Source organism: Pygoscelis adeliae, unplaced genomic scaffold (genome assembly GCF_000699105.1).
Source record: "Pygoscelis adeliae isolate BGI_AS28 unplaced genomic scaffold, ASM69910v1 Scaffold251, whole genome shotgun sequence".
NCBI lineage: Eukaryota > Metazoa > Chordata > Aves > Sphenisciformes > Spheniscidae > Pygoscelis > Pygoscelis adeliae.
In genome coordinates, this window is record NW_008824109.1 from 1,382,164 (window position 1) to 1,393,160 (window position 10,997).

A 10,997-nucleotide genomic window follows, 5' to 3' on the forward strand; every position below is an offset into this window, starting at 1 on the left:
CCCACCAGTTCTGAAGAACTGTTAGGCTATCTATATAGCTGAATGGACACCTTTTTTTCCTGTTTAAAAAGCTACAGTGTAAGCATTACAGAAAGGAATGTGAAACTCAATTTCCAACTAGCAAGACTAGGTCTGTAGAAGTGTTCAATATATTTAGACATTTTAGAAAAAAAAAAAGTGACATTATTTTGACAAATGAGGTATTAATACTATAACAGAGCAGAAGTCCTCTACATCTTCTGTCAAAAGCTTTCTAATTGCTCAAACAAATAGGATTAAAGCATTTATTAATACCTGGGTTAAGCATATCTAAAATGAAAGTTTTCCTCAGGATTTGCTACCTAGATTGAGAGAGCAGCAGAGCCACTCAGAAGCAAATAGATAAATCCTGTTTGAGATTCAGCAACAGATTGTCGGGTTTATGCTTAGAACATAACATACCCAGATTGCTGCTTCCTACCCATAGATCAAAGGAGATTTGGCTAGCAAGACCACAGTTCCAGGTCAATAAAGCGGGACAGACCGCAACTTGTGACAAAGGCTAAATCTACAAAGCCAAGTAAGTTATTCTGAAAAAGAATCGAGTTTAAACCTCAGAGTTATAACTGTTACTCAGGAGCTATCATCTCATTCGAGTGTATACCATTCTCAAAATAACTCAATTCTGATTGCCTCATGCCTTTCCTTCCCCCACCCCCACCATTGACCAAAATATTGTTAGTTAAGAAACAGGGCTTTCTTCAAGTCTTCTATTTTTCTGTTAGGAATGACCTGTGAGTTAAAGGAAAAGCTAAGAGTGGTAGGAGGATTTCTTACAAAGATTATCAGAAATTTTTCTACAAATTAGCTACAATGTCAGAGAAACAGATCTAAAAATAGGATATGTCAAAATGTACACACTTCATGAGGAAGATTAGAGTGTACCATCTTCTGTATTTGTTAAGTTTCCTAAATTTCATCTAACAATAGTTGGATAGTACTACTACTACTTAAGTAGTAGTACCATAGCTAGTGTACCAAAAAAAAACCAAAAGAAAAAAATTCACACAGCAAGCTAACTACCATGCTGCGCTGCTTTCAGTAAGCAGGCTGTTCTCAGCAAGGTATCATTCATGCTACAAAGACCACGTGTTATGCTATATAGATGCAACACGAACAGCTAATTCAAGAAATTTGTCAAGCACTCTCTGAAATGTGCACCAGTGAAGCCTTCAATTCAAGAAACTCTGGAGATGGAAGATTAAAAACCCAATTTGTTCTGCCCGTAACACGGAGATTTTTTCCAAGTTTTTATTTAAGTGGAAAGCAGTGTAAAGCCAAAAGTCCTCAAAATAAGGCAAGTTTAGTCAAATTGGAGTCTAATGTTTAGAACCACTAAAGTGGTGTTGAAACTCCCATTACAAAGATGGACAGTACAGATGCATGAGCTAAAATATTTTACAGGTAATTTCTAGTGGACTTGATTGATTTAGTCAAGCTTATGCTATCACTACTCCACGTCACTTATCCTTGATACTTTATTTGATCTAGCAGCTTTGGATTCAAATTCAGCAGAATTACACCACTGACTTTTACGTTTAGGGAACTGAAGCTTCAAAGTCCTGAGGTAAGTACCTCAGTAGAGGTACCTACTAGCTGAGTACATACATTATTATACTTCACACCTTAAACACCCAGAGAAGAACAAAAAAAGTAATATAGGAACCTTGTACGAGTCTCCATACAGCAAATGCAGTGTGCCTAGGAGGAATGGATAACTGAAATTTGGGGGGTTTTAATTTATAAAAAAGGTTAACACCTGCTGCTGCAAAGGAAAATCTGCTACGTGAAAAGAGATTCACCTTTCCACCCTCTGTATAGTCTTCATGCTCAACACTCTTCCTACACAAGAAGCAAGCAACCATGTAAGCTTTCCACAAATTATCATAGTAACAACCACTCCCCTAACACTGAGGATCAAAGCCTAGAGATAAAACATAGAACATAGGCTAATCTCCAGCCCTCTAATTAGCAATCCCTTGTCTTTTTTTAATATAGAGTCCTTGCCTAAAACATAATTCATAGTTTACTATTACAAACAAGCCTTCTAGTAAAAATGTAATGCATAATAGCAAAAGCATTTCCTTTCCAATCCAACCATGCACCCAGGAAGGTTTCTGACTCTGTAACAATATTGAGTTTTTACTGTGCTGACAAATAACCAGTGAAGACCTGGTCTTGAACTTAAATATCAGGAATAAAGTTAGTCCATGTTGCACCTTTAAGAAGTATCCCACATTTGATTACAGAGTTGACTGATTTGTTATTTTGTCACACACACAGATATTCTTTTTTTCCTCAATGTACTTCCAAAAATGTTTATATATATTAAAAAATATATACAACATACGTACTTTATATTTACATAAACTATGTAAATATATAATATAGTATAAACATATACTGTATACTATGTGGTTTATGTATTTATAGGTATATAATACATATACACAATTATATATGTAAACACAACTTTTTTTATACACATATATATTTTAAACTGTAACTGAGAGGAATTAGCACTAAACAGCCTTAGTTCACAAATTAAAAAAATGCTACAGAACAACAAAAATGTACCAATTTTGACAAAAGTATAGTTTTCATGAAAGAAGCAAGTTTTAGATATTATGTCATTTAACTCTCTGAGCCTCTAAACTTCCAATCTTTTGGCACACAAAACTGTAAGTAGGGGAGCAAAGGAGTGTGCTTGGAATGAACTGAAGACAACCTGAACAGTGCTTATATTGTTCAGCTAACTGACCACAGACTTTTCTTAAAAAAAAAAAGAAGTATCACTAAAATATGGCACGTAAATCTTTTCCAAAACAGACCAAAGGAGTGTCTACAGTCCTAACTGCTCTCATCTCTACATATCTTGCAATTTACCTTCACTATTTTTTGTATACTCACTTTTAGAATGAACTACATACATACTCTGAACATCCCACTACACAGAAGCAGCATCCTGAACTTCACATTAAAAACTGATGATACAGTGAGAGAGAAGTTTTATGTACTCATACTGAATACTTCATGCTGCATCAATTAATTTATTTGGCATCTGACCGAGAGTTGCAGTATGGGGTCAGATACACATGCAGACAACACCGATACATTAAACTCTTGTTTACTCTCTCGTGGAGATCATCACACAATCTGTCTGCTGCACGAAACCAGAGAACAAACTCATATGAAAATAGCATCAGTAGGACTGTGTGTTTGACTCCCTTTCTAATTACACATAGATTTATATACCTTATGTCCCCCCTAAGACAGCAGTCAGTAACACACACAACACTCATTCAGGATCATAGTCACATTATTGACAGAAAGTTTACTTTTTAAAAAGGTCTTTGTCCAGCATAACACCATCTGAAGTTGTTTGAAGGGTCAGTCTTAACATATCCATGCACTCTTTCAATCGGGGATCAGATGTACGTAATCCTGTAGATTTGAGTGCCTATTACAATAAAACAATAATTACTAAAATGAAAAAATACGCTATTACAATCAAGTTCTCTACTGCTCAGTCTTATTTATCAAGATAAGAGAAATCTGCCACTGCATTATCAACACAGAGACATTCTGACACCTTACTGATCCTTTTGCCAGTTCAGCTGTGTCTAATGTCAAAGGATTAATGTCATTTGAAATCCACAGTGGTCCAACTACATTTTACACACGTGCAAATACTACCCAGCCCTGCCATAGACACAGATGCTTTCAAGCATACTCTTTTGCACAGCAGAGAAGTGAGTAACAATACTAGCACACTCATTCTCTTACTTAATTACAGAAACAGTGTTGGGGGGGAAATATAGTTACAGTCCTTGCTGCAGCTAACCATGTATAACAGAAATTCTTTGGTTTGTATTCTTGCATTTAGAGTGTTAAAAAAAACCTTGTAGTAGTTAGCTTTCGTACAGCACTCTGGAACAGTAAACTTACAGTTATGAATTTATGAACTGGTATTTTTTCTTGTCCTTCTGCAATAGTATAGAAAAGTAGATCTTCTAAGCTAGGAAGGAGCCCTTGCTTCATTTTACTGAAAAAAAGAAAAAAAAAGAAAACACATGCATAGATTAGTTTAGTGCATATTTTTATTTATACACATTTTTGCATTGCTCACAAGGAAACACATTTCCACTACCCATATAACTGCTATCATTAATTTCAAAGAACGCTTTTATCAGTGAAGACAAAGCTTACTTCAGCTTTTAAGTAGGAAAAAAATGGTAATATTAAAAGTAGCATACATATACTTTACGGAGCAAACATTTTTAACCGCAACATAGTCATGTTTCTACTGACATACCTTTATTGCTAAGATTATATTTAGAAATTTTTTGGAGCAGATTCATCACGTTTCCCTCTTCTTGACGTTACAGAGGATAGACATGTTACTTGCACAGAGGATGAAGTATTTATAAGACTCAAAGACCTACATGCCTCATAATAAAGCTGAAAGAGCAGACTGACCCAATGGTTCCACAGGCGAGAGAAAGTAGAGATGATGAATGTGCATTATTTTCTTCAAAATAGTCCTGTTTTAGGAACTCCTAGAAGGAGTCCTAAAGCCCTTGTCCTCCTAGAAGCTTATGTAAGCCACATCAGTTACAGTGAAAGCAAGCAAAGCCATTCCCAGCATAATACAGTAACCCGAACCAGCTCAGGCACCAGAAGCAGTTAACTCCCATCGTGCATGCTTAGCAAAGTTAACATGCAGTGTAGATACATCTTTAACAGTCACTATGTTTTATCAATGTAAATACACTGGCTCTCCGAGTATTCCATGTGTTAACTATTTTACTCTGATATGCTTCCTGTATGCCTGCGGTTTTTTTGTAACTTACATCTCCATTTTAAGTGAAATGTGAAGGAAACCTACCAGATTAAGCATCAAGAGTCCTTCCAAGAGAGAAAGCTGTAATACTGTCAGCTTTCCCTCAAAGCCTTTGGAAGTTCTCTAAAGGTTTAACCTCAGAGTTTCGCTTTTCCTTGATATTCCGAAGTACCCTGCAGCAGGCAGGAGCCCAAGCCTGTACTCAGTTCTTTATGCTTCCCCTCTAAGTACAGCATCGTAGCATACCGCTGGAATGTACACTTCCAAACTGCTAGAGGCAGTGATAGCAAAGGGCTTTGGATCAATTCTTTTAGACTCCTGAAGTGCTTAGGTTTGTTTCTAGACCAAGTCAGTTTGGAGAAAGCCAACGTTGTGATGTTTGACAAGCAAAAATAAATAAAAACTAAACAGTTCTCTAGTAAACATAGACATAAACTAACTAAAATGCAGAGTATGCAGTCTTACATTATTTTAGCCATCAATTTTAAGGCTCAATCTCATAATCTAATAATAATGGCAATACTTCATTACTTACTGTAATGTATAAAAGTTATTGCCTGAAACTAGAATGTTCAGTGGCAATTCATCCATTTCTATACGTGTATGCACATGTGTACAAAAAGCAGGCCTAAATTCTAGTCATGAAAGTTTTCACAAGACTAGTAATTCTTTGAATATCAGTACTCGGGGTTATAACTACAAAAATAAAATACTACAACTAAGCACAGAACCTAGATAGGCCAATGCAATCTTACAGACTGACGTTAATGCTCCCTCCTCTCCCAATACTAGTTTACTCTAGCTCAACAGCAGGTCAGATTTATGATTATTTTTAATAAAAATCTGACTATATCCAAATGCCCTTTTAAATTTAAGACAACCTTTAAATTGCACTCGCCTCCCTCCTTTCCTCATAACTAGCAGTGAAAACCAGTAATAAAAATCTCACTTCTCATTTTCCGATTTATTTAAAACACTGCACTTGCATACTAAGAACAGAAGACAGCTTTGTAAGCCAACAGAACTTTCCTTGTCTTCCAGTCTGGATTTTTTTTTTTTTTTTTTTAAATGATGCTGGCTGACTAATGCACAGACAGGCTGGCAATTCAACCAAGACAAACGCTTGCAACTACCTCAAGCAAATTACTGAACACCCTTTTTCCTAAAGAAAATTCAAGTCTTCCACACAGCACGTTGCTCTTTCAATCTTTTGAGAACAGTTATGTCCAGCCAAGCCAACAGAACCAAACTACTAACGTATCAATTAAAGCTTCATCCTATACCTGCATCCTAACTCTGCAGCTACGTAGTTCGTTTTTTAAAGCTATGCTGAGTTACATAGTCTACACCCCTACATTTCCCTCATTTACACAGAGCATTTAACTAAGCTCCCCAAAGCATCGAGATTTCATGTTTTAAGGAATGTCTCTGCTACAAGACTCATTACTGGATTGCTGAAGGTCTGACAGAGGAAACTCCCATATTTCACTTTGACAAAACAAGCCAGCAAACACACTGAAAAATTTTAACTGATAACCTATTTAATTACAAGTTTCTGAGCTATTACTCAGAATTTCACAGCTGTTCCAAATGGGGGTTTTCTATCTGGAAGGGTGCAGAAAAAAACTTCAGACATTTGACCAAGATTTTTATCTGCCTCTCTAAGATTTTCATCTATTAAAGAGATGTACACCTTTCGCAGCATAAATTCTCTCTTGACATAGTTTCCATATCATTCACATCTGCTGCTGTTCAATATTAGGTCAGTCAGCCTAGTTTAACAATGGATCTGCATTGCCTGCCAAAGCAAAGAGGATGGCATTCAATATATTTACAGAAAATTGCTCGTTGTCAAATAGTCCATCTTTTGATAAAGTTTATCAGCTAAATAGAGGTGGAAAGGCTTGCTCTGCAGTTTATCAGGTCAGTGATGTCAGTAACTAATGTTTGCTTAACATAAAAGCTATGTTTTGGCACCGTGAGCACACTTAGCAAGATAGTGCTGTTCAGCACATGTTGTAAAGAGCTGTTTTTCAAGTCAGGGAACTTGCAATTTCCAGTCAAATTAAAGTGGAAATTCCAGTTTATTCCATTTCGTGAATAATGACTTTTGATACTTATTTCCCTTTTTTGGGAAAAAATAAATTAAGCACCAGACTATTACACGATTAGTCTTCTTCAGTGGTACTCTAACCTGTGGACTAGAATACTGGCAGATGCTCCACACTGCTCTTTATATTTAAAGAAAAACAGAATGCAGGAATTCCAAGCACAAGGACTTTGCAGTCCATATCCTTCCTTCCTTCAGCTCTTCCTTTTGCATCAGTACGATGCTTATACCAGATTCCACAGAGGATTTCATTTTAACTAAAGCTGAATTATAATTTCTACAATATAAAAAGAGATTAAATTTCAAATCCAGTGAAACATTCCTACTTTGTACTTCAAGATGTAACTGGCAAAATGCAGAACAGGATTTATAGAACAAAGATATGACACTGCTAATAATAGTATCAGGCTCATCATTAGCCGTAAGACATCAGTCAAATATATGAGGTCACACAACTGAAAACTGCAAGGGCTGCAACCCGCAGTTGGTAGCCTCTCTATCTAAAATAGGCATCCTGAAGAAGTTGTCACAATACTACAGATAACTGACCTCCAACTAAAAGATATAAACACCTGTCAAGTCACTAAACTACTTTCTGTCCACTTGCATAGTTAGACACCGATCCCATTAACAGTGGTGGGTAACCATTTACCTGAGAACTTACCAAGATTCAGACAAAACTACATACTTATAAACTTAGACCAAAGACGGACATGTTTTAGTAGATGTCAAAGTATTTATAGTAAAAACAAGAACTGTTGCTTCAAAATCTTAGCCTCTAAGGAAGTTATGAAACGTCTAATGAAAACGCACTTCTAACAGTTTCTTGCATCTGCAAGTATTAGATGCACACTCTGACGCGAGTAACAGTGAGATGAACCACTGCCTGGTTACTATACAGTTATTCCTCTGGAATCCCGCCTGGGTGCAAAAGAAAAATGAATTTTAAAAGGTATCTCCAGAATTCATCCCTGTCCTTAAAAAGGAGCGCTACCGCTCCCTTGTCATTTTAAGAAAAAAACCCAAACACTTGCATTAACCATTTTGCTATATTCCATATACTAGTACCCATCACTATTGCAATTTAGCTATACTTTAAAAGTCAGAGTTGCTCACATTTTGCTCCTCCCTCTCACCTTAATCAAGGCCTTTGTAATTTACAAATAGCTTATACTAAGATAAACTGTTTGATCCTACTACTGCCCAGCATAAGATGTAAGAAGAACGATGCGCGCTTATACTGAAATTTTACTTGAATTCACAGTTCAATTTAACTGTGAACAATGCACAGTTATATTGAAAGTAGAAGTAAACACTGTTAAATATTATACAAGTTTATAGCTTCGGACTGTACTACGTTATTGTGTTTTAATTATTTAGGTATGAACATAGATATGATTGCATTTTAATCAACAGCCTTCATTAATCAAAATTACTGGTCTATGACCACTCTCAGTTTAAGCTCAAGTATTTTTTCCTTTCCAAAACATATTAAGTTTCAGGTGGATACACAGAGTGAAGGCTGGATAGCAGGGATAAGGAGGTGGTGGAAGACGTTTAGGAAAAAATGCACAAGGGGATCTAGTTATGCAATGGGATACTAGTTATTTCATCAGCCACAGACCTCATAATTTATTCCCTCTGTGACGAACTGTTCTAAATCTCTGTACAGTCTTTGCACAAAACATTTTAGGTTTTCACTTGCAACTCCTACTCTCTGTACACAAGGACTGTTAGGCAAGCAAACAAGCAAGAAAATCTTTGTGCTGTCTTTTGACATTGGAGGTTATTCCAGTATCTTAGGGCCATGACCTTACAACCAAATAGAAAAAAAATAATCCCCCAAACCAAGCAAAAAAAGAAAGCGTAAAAACGACTATCGTCTTCCCAGTTGGGTCCACAAACCACCTGGCAAACACAACTCAAATGTTATATACTGCTGGATGGCAAAGCGCTGGAATCGGCAGAACACACAGACTGCACTGACTTAGCTCAGCTGTCAATTTAGTCCAGAAACCTGTCTTTTGAAGAACTTCACTTTTCTTCTGAATCCTGCACTCTGTCTAAATATAGCAATGATTTCCACATGTAATGTACCATTTACAAATGCTTAAGGAAGATTTTCATAATTCTGCATTAAGAAAAATAAGAATGAAAGTATTCAGCAGCCTGGCTAATGTGCCACCAGGAAGTCCTGCACAACCTGAAGTGAAAAGAAACTGTTTCCAGCTTTTTCCTTGTTCATAACTATATGCTGTATGTTTTATATAATTGTTCCTTGTCCATTTTGCAGTAAGGCTCAAAGAACAAGCATCTGACTTTCAAATACATCCTTTTCTCAAAAGTCAAAAATTATTAAAAGTGTGTAACTGGTTTGTGATGACAGAGCTTTACCAGACATATTAGAAATGACAGGATTTCCCTAACTGATGCTAGCTGTAGGAAGCTGTTATAAAAGCTCAGTTTAAGAAAATGTTACCTCTTTAATAAATCACCTTTTCAACATCCTCAAAAACCCCTCACAGTTGGCATACTGGTTTTTCCTAAGTTTTTAATGGTACTGTCTGTATTTCTCATTGAAAATGGAAGTACAACCTTTATAAACCACACCTGCTTGAGCCACAGCTGAGTAATATTTTGTTCCAAAACATTATGTACAGAGCTAATTCAAAGAGGAGACTTCATATATGTTGAACAATAGTATAAATATAATAACAATACAAATATGATTGTGTATTATATTGTATACGGTTACATAACCTGACACGCATGCGTTTTTAAGGTGTTTGACAGCAGAAATTATAAGTGATGCCTTTAAAGAAGACTATATCCCATTGAAACAAAAGGCTTGAACCAAGCTGAGCAGCCAAGACATTTGGTGGGAGAAAGGGGAGAAGAACAAGAAGATAGCTTCCTTCCCCACCTGCCATGTTGAAGGAGTACAAGTTCATGCTAAAAAAACACCAAAAACAACCACCAAACCAAAAACTGCAACTCAGAAGCAGAACTCTTAACTAGCTAAGGGCTGAAGCCTTCCCGACTGGCCTTGTGGAATCTTTTCCAGACTTCTTCTTAGCATTAGGCTAACAAAGACTTTGCTCAGTGTTAAAACAAGGTAGTCCTTTCTTGGCCTTATTTCCTCTGACTTTTGCTTTTTTCATCTAGGTAATAAGCACAGCAAAGCCTGGGAAAGCAGCTTGGTTTTAGATTTTAGTTATGCCGCCCCATAAGCGGCACAAAGATGACATATGGGCTGCCTACAGGAAAGCCAAGGGGCATGTTCCAAACACACACAAAGGAGATGGGTCTTCATGGGCTTGCAGTTAAGCTGTCAAACTTCTCGTAAAAGGCTATCAGAGATACTAAGCGTACCTAGGTTCAATCAAGCAATGGCCAACTGTCAGATGGGGGCGAGGAAATGAACAAGACTTTCTCAAGACCCACATAATGCTGAGGACTAACAGAGCAGAGTGCTAAGGAGAACCATCAATCCATTTACCGCATCATTATACTCTATCCCCGGTATCCACTACTGGACACAAACTGGAGCTGATACACCTGTTTCTGACCAATTCTTTCAAGAATATTTCAGGTTCTAAGTGAAAGAATATTAACTTCATAAACATATACAGTCTTATCATTCTATTACCTGCATGTACCTTTGTCACTTAGGGACAAATCAGGACCTCTTGGCACAGGGACAGGTTCTGCAGCACCTATGAACATCTGTACGCACCACTAACCGGTGGTAACATCTATCCCTAACCGCACTACACGTAGACGTGGAAGAGAGAGTGCTACAGAACTTCCAAGGCAGAACCATACACCACGTACGTCGCCTTTAATAATTAATGTAAGATGACACAGCTTTCACTTCTCTCGGAAAGTATTGTATGCAGGTAGCAGCGCTAGAAAAAACACACTAATGCACGCAGTCTCCTCTGAGCCAAAACACAGGCACACCCCTCACACACGCACAGCCTTACGCGGGAGCGACCCCAAGCC

General features: G+C 37.1%; 1 protein-coding gene across 1 annotated transcript in view; it reads right to left on the reverse strand.

Annotated features, from left to right (window-relative positions):
* The window catches only part of GLS (glutaminase), an 87,701-nt gene that overhangs the window by 55,372 nt on the left and 21,332 nt on the right, over positions 1 to 10,997 (reverse strand). Inside the window, exons 3-4 of the mRNA XM_009334212.1 lie at positions 3,988 to 4,084; positions 3,378 to 3,499 (exon numbers count right to left, since the gene is read on the reverse strand). Of these exons, the coding sequence (XP_009332487.1) occupies positions 3,378 to 3,499; positions 3,988 to 4,084 (219 nt within the window). The remainder of the gene's footprint in view (positions 1 to 3,377; positions 3,500 to 3,987; positions 4,085 to 10,997) is intronic.